This window comes from Myodes glareolus, chromosome 14, assembly GCF_982192425.1.
Source record: "Myodes glareolus chromosome 14, mMyoGla1.1, whole genome shotgun sequence".
Classification (NCBI taxonomy): domain Eukaryota; kingdom Metazoa; phylum Chordata; class Mammalia; order Rodentia; family Cricetidae; genus Myodes; species Myodes glareolus.
This window is the reverse complement of record NC_142039.1, coordinates 32,728,540-32,749,252: the sequence shown is the minus strand read 5'-3', so window position 1 is coordinate 32,749,252 and position 20,713 is coordinate 32,728,540. Positions and strand designations below refer to the sequence as shown.

The 20,713-nt window shown below is 37.4% G+C and overlaps 1 protein-coding gene across 4 annotated transcripts in view; it reads right to left on the bottom strand.

The window, feature by feature from the left end:
* The window catches only part of Arid4b (AT-rich interaction domain 4B), a 118,175-nt gene that overhangs the window by 57,222 nt on the left and 40,240 nt on the right, over positions 1-20,713 (bottom strand). For all 4 annotated transcript variants that reach the window (XM_048461249.3, XM_048461251.3, XM_048461252.3 and 1 more), the window contains exons 3-7: positions 14,576-14,686; positions 11,097-11,162; positions 9,460-9,550; positions 6,575-6,654; positions 2,034-2,125 (exon numbers count right to left, since the gene is read on the bottom strand). In XM_048461249.3, coding sequence (XP_048317206.2) covers positions 2,034-2,125; positions 6,575-6,654; positions 9,460-9,550; positions 11,097-11,162; positions 14,576-14,686 — 440 coding nt within the window. The remainder of the gene's footprint in view (positions 1-2,033; positions 2,126-6,574; positions 6,655-9,459; positions 9,551-11,096; positions 11,163-14,575; positions 14,687-20,713) is intronic.

Genomic DNA, 20,713 nt, shown 5'->3' with positions numbered 1-20,713 from the left:
ATATAAATTAATTTAGTTTTCAAAATTCTAAGAGAGTTAATACTATGACCCTGATTTTACAGATAAAAATTGAACCACGGCATGAGAAGATTAACCTGCTAAAGTCACATAGCCAGCAAGCGGCAGGATATACAAACTCAGGCCATCAGGCTCTATGATCACACTGAGCTAGCTAGCAAACTAGAATCACCACTAACGAGATTATCTGATGTTTGACACTCACCACTCTGGTATCACCAGTTAGTTATTAAAACGTGACTGTACTCTAAAAAATTATGGGAAGACTAATGATCAATGATAAAACATTAACTTATTAATTTTCAAAGCTATTAAAACATTCCACAATTCACATGCTTCAATGAATATTTTGTGGCAATGTAATAATCCTCTCAAAATTCAAAGACAGCACATTAGAATTACAAATAATATTCACAATGAAAGTCATTCTTATTAATACCACCATACTTTTTCTTTCTTCTTTCTTTTTAAGGCACAGTGTTACTATGTAGCCTGGGCTGATCTAGAACTTAGAGATCAGCATGCCTCTGTCTCCCAAGGGCATGTGCCGCTGCATCAGACCTAACATTTATTTTCAGTTTATTTTTCTCTGTTTGAAATATCCAATTTTAAAATGTTATACAGAGAAGCTGTAACTCAAGCATACCAGCAAAGTAACAAGACAAAGAAATTTTCTAGCAACTAAAGAAAACTTTTTTTAGAAGATTCAGAGAATAAATGTGTAAATCAAACTACAGTAAGATAGGAAAATGGGTAGCAATAAATATTTTTCAAGGCAGCGATTAGTAGTCTTCTAATTTCACTCCTCAAACGAGAGTTTATTTACATTTAAAATTAATTTGGAAAGTAACTGAAGTACTCTAGCTAAGCAAAACCAAATTTTTCAGTTGAACAAGAAAAGCCAATGGGACAAGGGTGAGTTCAAGCCCCCGTTCTCCTTCTTGTGTCTTAGAATGATTTCCTTAATCTCAAATTTTATTAATGTGTTTATTTACGTACGTGTGTGTGTGTGTGTGTGTGTTAAGTATCCATGTGTGTACAGTAGTTAAGAGAAGACAACCATGGAAGCCAAAAGTCATCGAATCCCCCTGGAGCTGGAGTTACAGTAGTTGCCCAATGTGAGTACTAGAACTAAACTCTGGTCCTCTGAAAGGGAAGCAATAGTTCTTCACTGCTGAGTCATCTCTCCAGATACCTATCTATCTTCACGAGTAAAGTTGAAATTAAATAATATGAGTGTACTTACCCACCTTCCATCTTAAAGGTTCAGAAATAATCAAGATTTAATATCTGACTTTATATACTGAAAGCATAGTATTTGTTTTTAGTTGTTTAACAATATTGTTTCAGAATACATTTTTATTTTTGCAATTTTTTAGTCCAAATCATTAATTTTTTTAAAGAAAATTTCTGAGAAAATAAATTTAAAAATTATATTCTGTTGTTTCATTCACTCCAACTTCTGTTTCTTGCTTCATAGAAGTTGTTTCCAACTCTTTAAGATATTTGTTTCATAGGTACTAATAAAGAAAACCACCACTATAAAAATAGTAGGAGATGAAATTTTTTATCGAAGACATTTGATAAATGCAAAGAATTTAGGAGATTCATAAAAGAAAAATCATGTCTGGTTTCAAAGTAAAAAGCAGGAGACAACAAAATGGTGCACAAAAAGGTAAGAGCTACAGAGTAAGCAGAGCAATGATAGGGAAGGGAGAAAACACTGTGGTGAAAAGCATGAAAACCAGCAAACAAGCTGATGGGGACAACTGACTAGTTTCACTCCGAGAGCAGCATCAAGATATATGAAGAAAGATCTGGAGTCAAACCCAGCTGTTAAGGCTGGAGGGCATGCATGGAGTCCATGATGAGGGGTCTGAATCGCTATTAGAACTGACATTAGAAGATCTCATTAGCATTTTTTGCAAATTACAATTTAAAAATCATAACTATTAAAGCAATACTAGAAAGAGAAATGAGTTCAAATTCACTAACAGTTATGAAAATTGACTTACATATGATTAGATCTTCTTCCTCTATTTGTTTTCTTTCCTATGACTGGAGTGCCAAAATGCTCAGGGTTGGTGAGTGGGAGCTGGTCTAGTGTCTGTGGGTGAGAACACAAACCCATCAAAAGTTATTACTTTGCAAGTGGTTTTTTTTTCATTTTAAACCAAACCAGTGAAATATACTCATGTTTTAAAATTAATTTTTTTCACTCAAAGAAGGCTAGGATACATCTTTCTTAATGAAAGAAAATTCTAGCTTTAAAGATATTAGAATAAAGATGAATGAGACCATACTTGGAGAGAGGAAGAAGAGGGTGGAAAAAAGTCCTGGCTGCCTGTATAGAAGACTCATTAGCTATTAGAAGGCCACACACACCCAAAAAAAAATCATTAAAATAAAAAGTAACCAATAGCTTACTCAAAACACACATATGAAGGAAGACTCCTAATTATAAGGGTTCATTCCTAGGATAAGGCCAACCATAGCTCAATTTTTTTTCCTTGCCCTTAGCAAATCAGAATCCATTAAAAAAAAATGTAACAAGTAACCGAAACTAAATTAATCACCAAGAAAGATAAGCACCAGTAGCTTGAAAGGAGGCTCCAAAGAAGATATATTGTAACTTGTCAAATATTTTCTATAATAAATCTTTTCTAACAAAAATGTTTAAAAATAACTTTCAATATTTAATTTCTTGTTTTCCTTTTTAATCTACAGCACAGAATATAATTGCTGTTATGAAAATAAGTATTCCTTCCTTGATATTAATAACACATCTCACCAGAATGTATTACTTTTCATGGCTTCTCTTATCCATTTTTCAGCCTTTATTTCCTGAAAAGTTTATCTAAAAATCTAAGGTAACACTTCAAGGACGCTATCCAAATTAATGACCCTTAGATGATCAGTATTGAGGAGATGTCTATTTTCCTTTCACAAGATTGTACACGAGATTATAAGCAAGCGCATACACACGTACGTACACACACGCTTTTATTCCTCCCTTTCCCACCAATAGAATGCTTTTTTATTAGAAGATAGTTATCTGAGTGCCGGGGGAACGATGGGCTCCTGGGAAAACTGTCAGGACAGAAGTAAGGCTGAGGGACTACTTAAGGTAAGATTTCTTAAAGTTACATAGTAGGGTGTTAGAAAAGGTATCTGTGACAGGGCAGAGCACTTGTCAATCATGCACAAAGACTTAATTAAGTTTGATACTGAGCACCCTGCAAGAGAAACCAAATAAAGGAAAAGAAATACACAGATATAGCTTATATTCCCTTCTATGTACTCTCCTTATCAAGCCTTAATATAGTAACATTATAAAATATTTCTCACTGCTTAACTAATATATTTTCCCCTCTAGTAAATGTCCACACAGCTCCATCAGTGTCCTTAGCACAGCACTGGCACATGGAAAGGAGTTAATGCATTACACCCCTATTATTCTAACTTCCCTTCAGCAAAACATCAATCAAAATGTCTACCTGCACAGACACAGAGAAAACACCCTCCTTGAAGGCATATCTCCTGTTCAACTACTTCAGCTTATACATTCCTTATGAATCCAGATTCAAATTCTCCTTTCTTCTTTTTAGTTTAACTTATTTTATTTCGAGACAGGGTTTCTTTGAGTAGTGGCTGTCCTAGAACTTACTCTGTAAAGCATGCTGGCCTTGAACTCAGAGATCAACCTGCTTCTACGTGCCAAGTACTGGGATTAACTGTGTGTGCCTCTATCACCTGGCTTAAATTTTTCTGATAAGAGAAAAACTATTATATTAGTTATTTCTTTACACCAAGTCTTCATCAGGAAAAGTCGGGGTTTTAAGATCCCATATTTACTTACTAGCAGTAACCAGATAAGTGTTCTAAGTGAATATTTACATATAAAACTCATAAATGAAGAAAGGGAATTTCATGATGTCACTTGCCCAAATTAGTCTGACTGGTTATATGTAACCTTCAAAAACTGGGTATGATGGTACAAGGCTGTAATCCCAGCACTTGGGAGAAAGGTAAGAGGTTCATGCCACAGTTCAATACATTCCGGGGCTACAAAGGGAACAGCTTCAAAAGGTCAACAAAAGAAACCTGTAAAACTAAGCGAAATAGTGATGGCATATACCTATAATTCTAGCACGGTGAGGAGGCTTTGAGGAGACAAGGCAGGAAGATCAGAATTTCAAGGTCAACCTTGACTAATTAGCAAGTTCAAAGTCAGTAAGTGCTGCATTGAAGAGACCTTGTCTCAAAGACCAGGGGAAAAAAAACTCTCCTTCAAATACAATCCAATAATTATTCACTGAAGACTCTTGTATAGAAAACACTGCTGGGTAAAGGAGGACTCACCAAGAAAATGTGTCTATCCCCCTAAAGCAGTTTAAATTTTATATAGGAGAAGTAAGTAGCAAAAAGATCACACAGCCAGAATATTTGAGGAAAATGCAAAAAAAGAATGAGTTGACCTAATTTGGGCAAAAAGCCCCTGTGATGTGGGAGTCCCCTCTGTGTGCTGTGATTACCATTAATGAATACAGAAACTGCTGTGGACCTATAGCAAGGCAGAACTTAGATAGGCAGGGAAAGCTAGGCTGAATACTGGGGGAAAATGGCGGAGTTAGGAGCCACCATGGAGCTGCCGCCTGAGATAGACGTGCTGAAACTTTGATGGTAGGCCACAACCGCGTGGTGATATACAGATTAATAGAAATGAGTTAAATTAATATATAAGAGTTAGCTAAAAAGAAGCTAGAACTAATGGGCCAAGCAGTGACTTAGTTAATACAGTTTCTATGTGATTATTTCGGGTCTAAGCTAGTAGGGTGGCCGGGAAACAACAAGCTGCTGTCTCCTTGCAACATCCATGGAAGATATTATACAGCAGAAAGCATTTCTGGTGGCCTTAAGAGAAGATTCCAGCAAATAGAGAGGATCTGGACTAAACAGGAATCAAAACAGTACAAACCACAGTTTGGAAACATCAAGCACTCTAAAAGTACAGGGAGTGATAGACTCTGAGAAATTTAAAATATAAATGGTGATTCAATTGTTGAGGGGAGCTTAAGTACTTTCAACACAAAACATGGTCTAATGTACAAGTAAGTAATACTTAAGTGTCCCATAACAAGCACTCTTCTAAATGAAAAGGACAAAGGTATGACAGTTCAATCACACTGTCTATCAGCCACTTTTAACAGAATGAACTGGACCAAGCATATCATGTTACTTTGTGATGCTGACTCAAGCTTCCAAGTTCAGATCCTTGACCCAGCTTTCTTGGTCCAGCTTTTAGGTAAAGAACTGACTTTGGTGCTAGAAAATGCTAGTCTGACTAATTCTGTCCGTCAATCTCCTACAGGCAATTAATTAGGAGTTAATTAACAACAGTAATCACAAATAATGCAGAGACTGTAACAATGTGCATAAGCCTCTAGTAGATGAATGTACTTCCTTCCATCTGACTAACAAGTCCTCAGCTCCCTTCCTGTGCCAGGCACTATAGTAGGAACTATGATCAAAGCAGTAAAGAAGACAAATCAAGACAAATCACCTTTTGATACATGCTACCTAAGAAGGCAAACCTCAAAAACAAATAAAATATACAATTTAATGTCAGTAAATGATTAACATTATGAAAAAAGAGAATGCAATGTAAAAAGATATAGAGGGTGACTTCAGAAAGGGAAGTCAGAGGAAGTTATAGCAAAGTTAACATGAACTAGTTCCTGACTGTCATCTTCATAGCATTAAACTCTTCATTTTAAGTATTTTTATGAATTCTTAAGAAGCCTTTAAACTCTTACACAATCTGAGTGGGATAATAAATCAGACAATTATTTATGAATTACATAAAGCTGTATAGAAAGCCAGGCATAGTAGTACAATGACTAGTCCCAGTACCCAGGATACAGAACCAAGAAAATTATGAGTTCAAGGCCAGCCTGGGAAATCTATTTAAAACAGAGGTAGGGAAGAAGGGAGGGAGGGAGGGAGGGAGGGAGGGAGGGAGGGAGGGAGGGAGGGAGGGAGGGAGGGAGGGAGGGAGGGAGGGAGGGAAGGGGCAGCCTCAAGGTGACTAAACAAGCCTATTATTTTCTTTGTGAAAAAGTACTGAAATGCTTTAAACAATAAAGAAGACAAAATTTGGTGTCTGAACTCAGGATTTTCAAAATAGTTCGCAGATCACATCATAATGGCACTTAAGTACTCAGGAATTTCCTGATTAACAGGCTTGTTCGTTACATTGAAAAGCAGAACTTTACTCCCTCCATACAAAATACGTCAAGTCATCTATAGTGGAGAGCTTTGATCCCAGTGCTCAGGAGGCAAAGGCAGATGGATCTCTGTGAGTCTGAGGCCAACCTGGTCTACATAGTGAGTTTCAGGACAGCCATAGCTACATAGTTAGACCATGTCTAGAAGGGAAAAGGAAAGGGGGGGGGGGGCAGAGGAAGGGAGGGAGGAAGGGAGGGAGGGAGGAAGAAAACCCTGAGAGAGGGAGAAAGAAAACCCATAGATATACTCATTCACCACAATCACTTACTTCACTTTCAGCAAAATGCCTCTCTCCTTTCAAGCACAACGAAGATCGTCTCAGTGTCTTCTCGTCTCCATCATCGAAAACTGTGTGAGGAAGTAAAAATGGGAGCAAACTGAGAAACATTTTTAAGATTAACAAGTGATGTCAGAAATCAATTTCCTGAGTGCAAATAGTCCCATTTTTAAGAATTACATTTGGAATTCAGTTCACATTTCGTATTTTCTAACAAATGACTTTAATTATAGTTATTAAAGTAGTTTGCTGTTTCTAGCAAAACACATCTTAAATATGTATGTCTTAGGCATGTGTGTGTGTGTGTGTGTTGTACCAGTGAAATGGCTCAGTGGATAAAGGTGCTTTCTGCCAGCACTTAAAGATCCCAATTTACAGTAGAACAAAGAATGCACACATGCGGCGCTCTCTCGCTCTCTCTCTCTCTCTCTCTCTCTCTCTCTCACACACACACACACACACACACACACACACACACACACACACACACGGCATTTCAAGAGGAAACCATTTAAATACTCATTAATCCCTCTCAAAATGGTTAAGAAGAGAAAATCTTCTGCTGACAGACAACCATAGATTTACCTCAGATATGGGAAGTTCAACAAATTTAAACACCATTTGTCCTCTCCCCCAAAAAAATACCTACATCTACATTACAGTAAGGTTCCTCAATCTGTTCACTCCACACACACAAATTTTACCAGACAAGCTGCTGTATGGCAACCTGACCCTATGCCTTACAAAATAGGGAACTCCACCCAAGAAAGACTCCTTTCCCAGACGTCACAATCAAAACTGTTTCCAGATACTGCCAAATGTTCCTTGAGGGGGCGAAACTATGATTTGCTGATTTAAGATCCTACAATGTTTGCTATGATTGATGGAGGCATTAACTTACTTGACTGTGATAACTGTGTCACCACTTGAAAATTGCAGAACATACAGAATACATGTCTATTTATGTTGGGCGGTTAGTGGCGCACACCTTTAAACCCAGCTTCGGGAAGCAGAGGCAGGCTGATCTCTGTGAGTTCAAAGACAGTCTGGTCTACAAGAGTTAGTTTCAGGACAGGCTCCAAATCTACTGAGAAACCCTGTCTTGAAACTCCTCCCCCCCCGCCCCCCCCAAAAAAACCTTCAAGAAACCCTATATTCCTTAGAATATCCTGTACAGTTTCAAATAAAATTATCATATCTGAATTTTAAATTTTTACTACATTTGTCCTCCGACCTCTACACACATGCTATAGTTCTCTCTCTCTCTCTCTCTCTCTCACACACACACACACACACACACACACACACACACACACACACAGTGTGATAATAAAATTATCAGAACTGAAGTTTAAATTTTTTAATACATTTGTGTGAATGCGTGCATTTGTGTGTCCTAATTAGGGTTACTGTCGCTGTGATGAACATCCATGACCAAAAATAACTTGGTGAGAAAAAGGTTTGACTTACATTTCTAAGTTATACATAATAGTCCATCACCGAAGGAAGCAGGACAGGAATTCAAAAAGAGCAGGAACATGGAAGCAGGAGCTGACGCACAGGCCATGGAAGGGATGCTACTTACTAACTTGCTCCACTTGTCTTACTCAGTCGGCTTTCTTATAGAACCCAGGCCACTAGCCCAGGAGTGATCCCATTCATAATACGCTGGTCCCTCCACATCAATTACTCAGTAAGAAATGCCTTACAGGCTTGTCTTATCATTTTCTTAGTTGAGACCCCCTCCTCTCCAAAGACTCTAGCCTGTGCCAAGTTTACATAAAAGTAACTAGCACAGTGTGTAGGTGTGCAGACTTGCATGCATATGCCACAGATCAGAAGACAACTTGCACAAGCTGGTTCCCTCCTTCCACCATGAGGATAACAAGGATTTAACTCTGGTTCAGGTTTAATGGTAAATGTCTTTATACAGAGGACCGCTTCACTGGTCCACAGCACTAGAGGGCTGAGACAAGAGGCTTGTGAGTTGAGGCCAACCTGGGCTACAAATTCTGATACACTACACAACACACACACATGCATGTAAGTGCGGTGTGCACTCGCATTCAACTTGACAAAAATTTCAAAGGACTAGTGGTAACAGTCTGACAAGGACTGGGGAAACACACTCATATACTATTGGTTATCTTCAAGACATGCAGGCAGTTTTCACTCAAGTTAAAAAGCACATGTCCGGGGGCTGGAGATATGGCTCAGCAATTAAGAGCAATGCCTGCTCTTCCAAAGATCCTGAGTTCAATTCCCAGCAACCACATGGTGGCTCACAACCATCTGTATAATGAGGTCTGGTGCCCTCTTCTGCATTCAGGCACACATGTGGACAGAATATTGTATACATAATAAATAAATAAATATTTTTTTTAAAAAAAAAAAGCACATGTCCCTTCAACTTCTATTTACTCCTTCCTCAGTGCACAAGAAAATATTAGGATGATATGCACACAATGAACATTCATCTATTACTGTAACAGCAAGACCAGAAGAACTGAAAATGAGAGTAAATCTAGCCACTAAAAGAATCTCTGTTGTACAACAGGTTGGACAGCTAACACTACTAAACACTGCACTTAGAAATGATGAAGATAGAGAAACAAGTTTCTTTAACATGTGTGTTAAAGTGAAAATGATAAAAATCCAACTACATACTCTATATACTAAATAATTTCAAATTATATGTACATATGTACAGCTTAGAAATATTGTTTTAAGAACCAGAAGATAACCAATACTAGTAACAGCATCTATGACATTAGTTAAGGAAAATTAATCCAGGAAATCTGGCTTTATCTGCATTGTTGCAACATATATTTTGCATAACTAAAAATGAATTTTTAATAGAAAAATTACTGTCTTACCTACAGTGTACCAACTTGCATCTGTCAGTTTATTGATAACAGCTTCCTGATAGGCACCATCAAGATTCTTCACTTCCACAATAGCTCCCACCTAAAATATTATTTAAGTATTAGAAAAACTTTTTAAAGACAAATGAACCAAAATGCAATAAATAATAACACCAAACCTTGGTTTTTTTTAAAAAAAAATAAATACATGGTGAATGAAACAGTTACTGGTTTGATCTGTGTTGAAGGTGCCTGTAGTTTCATTGACAATACTTTTCTACCTATAACAGTGAAAATTCCCATATACTAGATAAAGTAAATATATTTAAGAATTACTAAGAAAGCACTTTTACCCCTATAGGCCTGTAAAGGGGTCTTGAGAACTCCCAGGGCTCATTACAGTGTGCTGAGAAGCACTGTCTGTGAAAATAACTGTCTTTCCTTCACCTTTCTTTCAAGAAAACTGATGATGGACAGAGGTAATCAAAAAAGTCCTGAGTTCTCCTTAAGGGTTAGACTGTGCCACTACTGACAGGCATTTACAGTACTTTCTATCTTATCATAAAAATGCTGGTATTTACACTTGCAAGGTCCTTATAGTGGTTATGAAACAGTCCTGGTGGTCGATACCTATAGGCCTGTGCCAGAATACAGCAAGCCAGATAGCAAAGAACAATGATGCTATATCTAGGAGGCAAGGATAAGCTTGTGTACTGACAATCCAAACAGCACATCTTCTCAACCTGTGGCTGTGAACCTGTCTGAATCTTGGCACTGACATTAATGCTTATAAAACTAGAATAAAATTACTTTTTTTCTTCAGTTTCCTCTTCCACAGAGTTGTTCTCAAGACTAAATAAAATACTAGATGCAAAATGATTTGGCACAGCACTAGCACACATTAAGTGCTAAGTGGTAGCTAAAGTTATAACTGTATATGATTTGTCTTCTGGTCCTTGCAAGTAACAAATGGGTACATGAAATATTAAAGATGATGCCTACAAAACAGCAATGATGTGAAATTGTTTTTACAAGGCAAAAGTTAGTAATAAGAAACATTTTTATTTTTAACGGAAGAGTTTTAGAAGTCCACAGTTCCAAGTAAGGCACTTTTTCTGCAAAGATCTACAAGATGCTTCTTCATTCTTCTTAGCATTCCCTAGGATTCCTCAACCCTAAACATGGGTCAACCTCAGACATAGCGGTTTCCCAAACTCCCTGCAGCTGGCTTACTGGCAAACAAGAAGGCAAAGCAACATCTATCCCACTATTTGAATGAAGAACAAATGGGTCAACCTCCCAGTTACCCGCAAAAGATTTTATCTGCCAGCAGGTGGCTCCAAAATCAAGAGCTCTGGATTCTGTTTTAATTTTCTCACATTTCAGAGCCTAGCTCTTACATCTTACACCTCTTATTCCTGGAAATCCCATTCCTGCAGTAAAGGAAAACCTGTATGAAAGCAGTCACTGCCTCCTTGATGCTCATTTCATTTTAAAACAGATTTTACTATTATTTCAGATGATTTAACAATAAATACATTCCAATTAGGAAAAGCTATATATCAAATTAACAATGAATAGCCAATGAATTAAAAAGAAAAAGAACAAGTATCAGTCACCAATCAAAACTGAGGAAAATAACGACTCACCTTCAGTGGGCCCTTTATGTGGTCATCCTGAACCTCCACTGTTGAAGAATCATGTCTAAAGGTCACCTAGAAAATATGAACCCACTGATCAAATTCACATGTTTGCACGCATACACACAGACACACACAAAACAATATTAGCTCATCTATGTACAAATAACACAAACTAAATAAAAATCACTTAGCCTAAATATGAGACCATTTTCAAACACCAAACGGATTAATAGAAAACGTGTTTAGATTTTCTTTTCAAAATGAAAATAACCCCTGACAAATACAACACCTATAAGGCTGGTTGTCCTATCTATCACACTGTATTCTACCACTTATTACTTTAGCTGTACAACTTTTGTCCGTAAAATTTGAGGAAAAGAAGATGTAATGGTCTTAATCTATCGGGAATTGTATCATTCTGTGAAGGTCTAACAGTAAGCAGCAGCTACAAACTTGCTTTTTCTGTTGTGTTTAGAATCCCCACCACCACTCCTTAGACATGTGTCTTAGACATTAGTCCCTGTGTAGCTCTGGCTGTACTAGAATTTACTCTGTAGACCAGGCTAGACTCAAATTCAGAGATCTGCCTGCCTTTGCCTCCCACCACCTAGCTTTACTTTGGATTTTTTGAGGCAACATCTCACTATGTGGCTCAATCTGGCCTCAGACTCCTTAGTACTTGGATTACAGGTGTGTACCACCACACCCAACAGCCACAACAGTTACTCAGAACGAAGTATCAAATTCAAGGATCAAATTTAATATCCAACATAGATAGTAGCTCAGAGGTAGAGTACTTAACACAAAAAGCCCTTGACTCGAATCCCCTACATGGAGAAGAGGCATAGAATCACCCCCTCAAAACTCTATTCCCCTTTTGTTGAAAAGAAAACCAATAAACAGAAAGTCTAAATGGTTCAGGATCATAGAATTACAATATCATAGTGCTAAGACTCAAATATTGCTATTCTTCCCAGAACTTTTTATACTTTGTATCAGTACTATGGAAACCAGAGAAAGGGAAAATAGTAAGTTGAAAAAAAAAATATTTTTAGCTAGATCTCACTATGAGCTCCAGGCTATCCTGGAACTCCCTATATAGACCAGGGTGGCCTCAAAATCAGAAATCTGCTTGCCTCTGCCTTCCAAGTACTGGGATTAAAATTACTAAGGCCAGAAAAAAATTTAATTGGCTGGTTAAAAAGCATCAAAGAACCAAGTAATATAATGTGTGCCTTTAATCCCAATACTCAGGGGGCAGAGGTAGGAGAATATCTATGAGTCCAAGCCCAGCCTGGTCAACACAGCAAGTTCCAGGACAGCCAGAACTACATAGACTCTGTCTCAATAAACAAAAATAAAAAAGAAGATATAAAGAAAATTACCATATTCAATACTGACATGGTTCTCTTGAGTTCTATATAAAGGAATTCTTTAAGAATTGATGCATAGCCAGGTGGTGGTGGCAGGAGCACAGACCTTTAATCCCAGGTGGATCTCTGTGAGTTGTAGGCCAGCCTTGTCTACAAAGTGATTTCCAAGGCAGCCAAAGCTACACAGCAAAATCCTGTCTTGAACCTCACCCCCCTAAAAACTGATGCATTAGCATGTTCTTTATTAGAGTCTTGTGGTCAACAGGACAGGCCAACTATGCAAACAGATTTTATATACACAGCATTCCATGCATTTCAGTGTGACAGAAAAGCAGCAGTAAGATTAAATCTTAACATTAGAATCCCAACATCTTCAGATAGCACATGACATGAAATAAATGACCAAAGATTAAAGCTAATAGTAAAAAAATGTACCACCAAGTCTGCTTAAAATGTATTCACTTTGAGACAGAGTGTTTCTATGTAGCTCTGACTGCTTTGAAACTCCCTATATAGACCAGGCTAACCTAAAACCACAGATATCTGTCTGCCTCTGCCTCTGCTTCCCAAGTGTTGGGACTAAAGACGCATAACACCACTGCCTGACTTGATAAATAGATTTTTATTCAGTCCTAGGATGGAGGTGACAAATAACTGGGTGCTCAGGAAACAGAAGTATACAATGTCAGGCAGAACAGGAAATGTCACCGTAAGAGCACCCACCTAACCACATTACAGAGCAACTCCAGGCGCCAGCGTGTAAAATATAAGAGATGGCAGGGCCAAGATGAGCAACCTTTGGGTTCAGTTAACTTAGAGGAATTATCACATAGTTTTTAGCCAGAATAGAAATCAGAATTGCTCAGGAAGCTTTAGCACATGCTTAAGAGAAACACTCATGCAGTAAGTACAGCTACAGGGGAAATATCATACCTCTTTCACTTGGTTAATTATTCAAATCAACAGTTGCATGGTTATCTGTTCATCCCCCATGTACACCTTCCTATCTCCACTCTCCTTCCATCTAACAGAGTACTCTGAAAGGTCACAGCACCCACCCAGTACATTACTGGCAAGTGAGAGGTACCCATAACACTAAGATATTCCACTGGTCCTCAGTTTTCACTGTCCTGAATTTTCAAATATAAAGGCATCTTTCTTCTATTAAACACAGTCATTCATTCATTCATCTACTCCTACTTTGTGCTGCTATCTTCAAACCCAGGGCCTTGCTCAGGCCAGGCAGGTGTTCTACTACTAGGCTATATATCTAGTCCCTTTCTCCTGCTTTTGAAGAGAATCTATTTTCTCCATGCTGGTCTCCAATTCCTAAGATAAAATGATCATCCTGCCTCCACATTGTAAATAGAAGGTACCATAGTTGCACTTCACCGGGCTTATGTTAATTTCCTAAAAATGAAAAACAATTAAATTTATATTTGTCCATTAACTAAGTCAAAACTCAAGTTCTTCAAAAAGATTTTCTTCCAAAAACGCTGAGGGCCAAATTTCAGGTGCCACACACTTGCAATTCCAACACTAAAAAGGTTGCAGTTTGAAGACTGTTGTGAGTTCAAGGCCAGCCTGCGCTATATACAGCAAGACTCAAAACAATAGGGAAGGGAGAGGAACAAAATAAAGGATGGGCTGGGGATCCTGCCTAGTATTCCCAAGGCCCAAGATTCCATCCCAGGATCACAAAAAGGACGGTGGGATGATATTTTGCTATAGGAGGAAACATATAGTCCTGGGTGGCTAGAAACTTGATATGGAAACCAGGCTGGCCTCTGCCTCCTGAGGACTAGTATTAAAGAAATGAATCTGGCCACTGTTTTCATATAATAAAAGTAAAGAATCAATTAGATGGTTTCTACGATCTTTTCTAACACTAAAATAGTAACCCAAAAGAACCAAGTCTGCAGTGAAATTATCAGCTGTGATAAGCAAATTTTATTCCAATTTGAGTATTTTAAAACCACAAATATTGTTTAGTTTAGGAATGGTTTGTAGTCACCACTTTTAAAAACTCATTTTGCACAAAAATAATTTTTAGATTTTTAGACTTAAAGGATTAAATATTTAATGACTATTAAATTACAATTAATACTGTACCTTGACTTTGACAAGTCTTTTTGCAGTCTTGATCTTGGCTTCACAAAAGGCTCCTCTGTATTTGGCACTCACATCTGTGCCCACTGTCAAATAGGGAGGCTCATCGAGGGCCTAAAAATGCAAAGAAATAAAACGTGGTTTACGCTGCTTAATTTTTCCCCCTACCATCAGGTTTCAGAATATATCTAATCTTATTATAGAAATTTAAGCTATAATAATGAAGTGTACTTTAAATAAGCCATCTATAAAGGATTATGAATTAAAAATACTATGAATTAAAAATAACATGTATCAGACTAATGAAATGTACACCATGTAAAATGAAGACATTTTTCCCTGTTAAACACATATTGTTCATAAGATCACTTGCAGATGCAGCCTTCTATTTAATGTTCCCACCATCTATTCATTCATTGACTTACTAAAATATATAGTTATTATATGACCACTCAATCTGCTAGTTAGCAAATCTTAAATCTCAAAGCAGAAACAAATGTCTTCTAACAGGTTACACCTTGTAGCCATCCAGATTCAGAATGGTTCAGAATTCTAAGACAGAATAAAAGACATACATGTGTTCCCAACTATTGCTGAAAGCCACATGAAGTAATCCATCCTGTACTGTTTCAAACTGGCAGAATGCTTTAATATGGATTCACTGTTGGTCTGTTCTTCTCTCTTAAATAATATACTGCTCACTTGTGGTTTTGATTTTACTGGTTCTAATCTGGCTGCTCTGATTTTTACAGTAGGCTGCATTTTTGCACTGGGTCTGACATTCATCAATTCCATAATCAAAGGAAGATTATGTAATCAGCCTTTCCCAAGTTATTTTATAAGAAGTATTAATAGTCTAAGATGTTCACCAAAAAGAGGCAGCAACAGTTTGGAAAAATCCATTATTAAATAATCCCTCTGCCTCCTCTTTTAAAACTTCATAAGTATGCTAAAAGGTCTAAAAAGCCCTACAATAAAGACAAATACTCAAAACTATCAGCCAGAATGTCCCAATCTATTTATCCAAACCCTTTCCATCTTAATATCATTAAAACCCTCCAGAAAGCCCAAAAAACTTCAATCCTGCCATGAGCACCGTAACTTAGGTCACCTGTAGCATGGAGACTTCAATCTTAGCTCACCCCCAATGTTTTAGCTAATGAACAGCACAGAGCAGAGATTCCAAAGTTACAACCAAGTGCTTGTAACTAAGATTTCTACAATGGCATTCAGCTCTAGCTACAATTAGGCATACATGTGCTCTATGATAGCTATGAAGGCAGCCCAACATACCAACATAATTTATAGATGAAAATATCTTATGTCAAAAAGTTGGATAGCCTGATATATATATATATATATGTCATGGACCTAAAAAAAAAAGTCCATGGCCATACTACAACCCTGAACACACCTGATCTTGCCTGATATTGAGAGCTAAGCAGAATCAGGCCTGGTTAATATTTAGATAAGAGAATATCTGGGAATACTGAGTACTGTAGGCTTTTGAAAGAGAGAGATCTTACTATATACAACCCAGGTGGGCAATGAAATTAAGAACCACTTTTCTCAGCCTGTCAAGTAGGAATTACATGTATGTGTCACAAAATGTTTTGTACTGCTGTTTGTTCTTTAAAACAGGATCTCTGAACCTATGAAGCCCTGGTTGGTCTGGAAATAGCTATGTATACTAGGTAGATCTCAAGCTCAAAGATCCACCTGCCTCTGCCTCCAAGTGCTGGGATCAAAGACATGACCACAATACTGAGACTGAAAAATGTTTTGGTTTGTTTAATAAATCTAGTGTTCACTTTTAATTTTTAAAAATATTTTAGTGTGCATAGTAAGTTTGCATCACATTTGTGAAGATCAGAGGAACATTTGTGGGAGTCAGTTATTTTCTTCCAGCATGTATGTTTCAGATCATGAGGCTTGGCAACATGCATTCTTACTAATATGCTTTCTTAACTTAAATAATGTCTATTAGTCAAGCAGTACGTTTAAGGCTGTAATATGAGTGAAGAACCACTTCTTCATTGTTATTGTTTTAGTGTTAACTATAATTTGGTAACTTTATGTTGCTTTTTACATATTTTTATTATTTATTTTTATGTGTCTGGAATGCATGTATGTCTGTGCACCCTATGTGTTCAGTGGCCATGGAGACCAGAAGACACCAGATACCCTCAGACTGGGGTTACAGACAGTTGTGAGATACCATGTTGGTGCTGGGAATCAAACCCCAATCCTCTAGTAGACTAGCCAGTATTCTTACTCATCTCTCTATCTCCTTTACGTTGCTCTTTTAAGGTTCACAAATGTGTATCTCCTACCAACCCACCTTAGCCCTCTTAAAATACCATTTTCCTTGGCCAAATTCTATACAGAATGGATTTAGTGGTTTTATTTTACAATGAATAAGAAAAGGGAAAGGCATCAATCTTTAGTAATAATAATTACAGAACATATATATAAAATCATCACATTGTATCTTGAATACCATCTTTATCAAGTAAGAATTCGCAAGTTAAACAGGAAAAAACTTGAAGGAAATTTCAATTCATTTTGTGATTAAGCAGTTATGTAGGGACAGTCTTGAGTACCATATCACAACTACTTTCCACAACTCACAACATCCATTAGCAATGCATCCTTCCTCCCCCACTGGCCAGTAACATTTCATTTCACAGAGAAATAGTATCTAACTAAACTAAAACTAATGAGGAACCCCAAATTCTGAGCTACAGAAATAGTCACTAAAAGCTACCCAATTGGACCTGGGGAGATGACTCAGTCAGTAAAGAAATTGACACCCAAACATCAACCTTAGGGTTTTGATCCCAAAAACCCACATGCAAAGTCTGGTGTGGAGTTGTGCAGCTCCAACTCAGGCCTTAAAGACGACGACGGAGAGGCCCCTGAAGTTACTGGCCAGACAGCCTACCAAAATTGATGTGTTTCAGGTTTAGAACGAGAGACTGGCTCAAAAATAAAGATAGAGAACAATAGAGACACCAGATGTCAACCACAGGTCTTTATATACACAGGCACCCAGCACTTATGCACATTTGGATAGTGCTTCATATGTATATCTAACATGGAAGTAAATAAATATTTCAGATGTAAACTTTGGGAGTGGATAAGAGGACTCTGTGTATAAAGATGCTATATCAAGTCTCACAACCTAAGTTCACTGTCCAGGACCCAAGGTATAAAAAAAAAAAGCAAACAAAAACCTCCCCCAAGTTGTTCTCTGACCTCCACAGGTACACTACGGTCAAACTTTCATAAGTAATGTTAGTAAAGACAGTAGTAATGGAATCTGTCTTTAGTTTATCATTTGCTAACAGCAGATTTGATTAAGTACACAGACCTTCACAGCACCAAGTCAAGGTCCTAATCCCAGATAATAATAGACGGTTTGGTTACTTTACTAAACCTATCTACCCTTTAATTTGCATATCATAAAAATAAAGGCATTATCAGTAAGGATTGAGGCCTAAAGTAGTTAGCTACTAACAATGTCATTATAAAGCTATGTGGGCAAATCAGAAATTACATCAATACAAACTCACATGTGGCTACCTCCATTTTACCTTTGTAGTAAGGTAAAACTTCACTTGAAATGATTGCTCAACATAAACTGTTGCAAATTTTTAGTACTAAATTAAATAATAAAGTTCAAGATAATTGACATGTATAATGATTTCAGAAGTACAGAACTAATCAAAGACATCATATTATAAACAGAGTAACATATAATAACTACAGTAGTTTGGTATGTGACTGAAAATATTCCAATCAAAGTCTGTATCAATTCATGGCAATGCACACCTTTAATCCCAGCATTCCAAAGAGAAACAAAGGTGTATCTCTGGATTTGAGGCCAGCCTGATCTACATACTGAGTTTCAGGCCAGCTAGGGCTAAATGGTAAGACCCTGTCTCTGAAAAATAAAATAAAGATTCCTTTCTGTTCATTTCTAAACTGGTATGTACTCTGCCTTTTAACCTTTTAACTGTTCCTGCACATAACCTTAAGCTGGCTGCTACCAATTAAGAATTCATCAACAACTATCCCATCTACTTCCCTTCCCACATCGTCTTAAACATTGTTGGGTTTTTTGTTGTGGTTGTTGTTTTTCACAATTTTAAATAGTTGTATTTAAGTATGTATTGTGCTAAATGATTTTATTTTAACATTTTCAAATATGCATATAATATACTTTGATCAATCACATTCATCCCTCATTACCCATACTTATATCTATGCCCTTATTACTTTTAAAGAAACCCCAGGTACTGCATTAATTTAAAAAATTCTTATCTGTAGTGATTGGGATTCAGAGATAAATTCTCTTGTATGGGCTGGAGATATGGCTAAGCATAAGAAGCTACATGCAGATCCAAACACACATACACAAAGCTGGATGTGGTGATGCATATGTGTGGCCCAGCATTGGAGAGTATAGAGAGACAGGTAGATGACAGGGCTCACTGGTCAGCCAGGCAAGTCTAAATGCCCAGTATCCTGGTTTGGAGAAAGACCATTTCCCAAAAAAAAAAAAAAAAAAAATGAGGTAGAGGAGCTTGCCAAATGGTTTGGTGGGTACAAGCACTTTCCTAGCAAGCCTGACTACCTAGGGTCAGACTTCCCTAGAAGTCACATAAAAGTAGAGAAGGGAACCAATTCCATGAACGTGTCCTCCAACTTCCACACACTCGATGTGGCATGCACACCTTCCTGAACCATACATACATATAAAAAGTCATTTTTAACTAAAATATATTTATAAGGTAAAACTCATTAAGGGAATATACCCAACATCTACTCTCTGGCCTCCAAACATGTATACATGGGTATATGTATATATAAAACATCTATATCCCACACATTTATGTTAATAAAAGACAACATAAAACATTAGGAAAGCAATACCAACCTCTGTGGGGGTGTAACTCAGTGATAGAGTGGGAGTTTTGCTTAACTCTATCCCCAGCACCATCCATCCCAAAAAGGGCATGTTCCTCAATGAGATACCTAGGTTCAAATCTACCACTTTAGAACTAAAAGGAACATGAAGGAACATTGCAAATATACACACACTAAAGATACATAGTATAACAGTTCCTGCACATGACATTATATTAGGTTAGGACTTCTATGGCTCAAATCACTTACCACCTCACAGACATGAAAAACAACATATTACACACCTGCAGTATTTAGAACCGACCAGTAAACAGTGCAAAACAGACTAAACAATTTACATCCTTAAAAAGAGTCATAAAAAAATAATTCCTATATAAAGAACAGGTTTCATCATCTCTTTCCCAAACTGTGTGTGTGTGTGTGTGTGTGTGTGTGTGTGTGTGTGTGTGTGTGTTCGTGCGTGTGCGTGCATGTAAGTGATTCCTTTAAAAAAAAAATCTCCCTTGCTCAATTCACTGATGGTATAATCATGCTGTCTTCTAGTAGAAGAGTTGTTAGGTCTCCATAAGGCTGATACCTAATGAAGTGCACCATGACCCGTTAGTGCAGCAGAAATCAACCAAGACTGCGCTGCACAGCTATTCTGAGACTAATGTACTCTGGCCCGAAGCAAACACACATAAAGAACTATGTCACTAGGTTAACCAAGACTCCTCTGACTAAGAGGACTGACAGTTATGCAGATATGTGTATCTATATAGTCAAGGAAAACAAAAACCTCTTACCTTCTCTTTTTGTTCTGTTTCTCAGATTTTAGTCAGTAATATAGACCATCTCGAAGGCTAAAAATAAGATGTTTTTAAGTAGTACCTCTACACCACAAAGGAAATTAAACCACTAAATTATCATCCCTTTGTTTGGCAAACAGAACAGCTTTCTAGTTGCTAAGGCAACAGCTATTTCACAGTTACCCCATGTTGCTTAAACAATTATTTTTCTAGTCAACTACCAAATGTCCCCCCTCTCTCTCTCTCCCTCCCTCTCTCTCTCTCTCTCTCTCTCTCTCTCTCTCTCTCACACACACACACACACACACACACATACACACACACACACAATCTATTCAGTTCCATGGGAACATTTAAAAAAGCAATTTGAAAATTCACTCCCGGTGGCTAAACCCCCTTCAAAGTGTCAGGGAAGCCACAC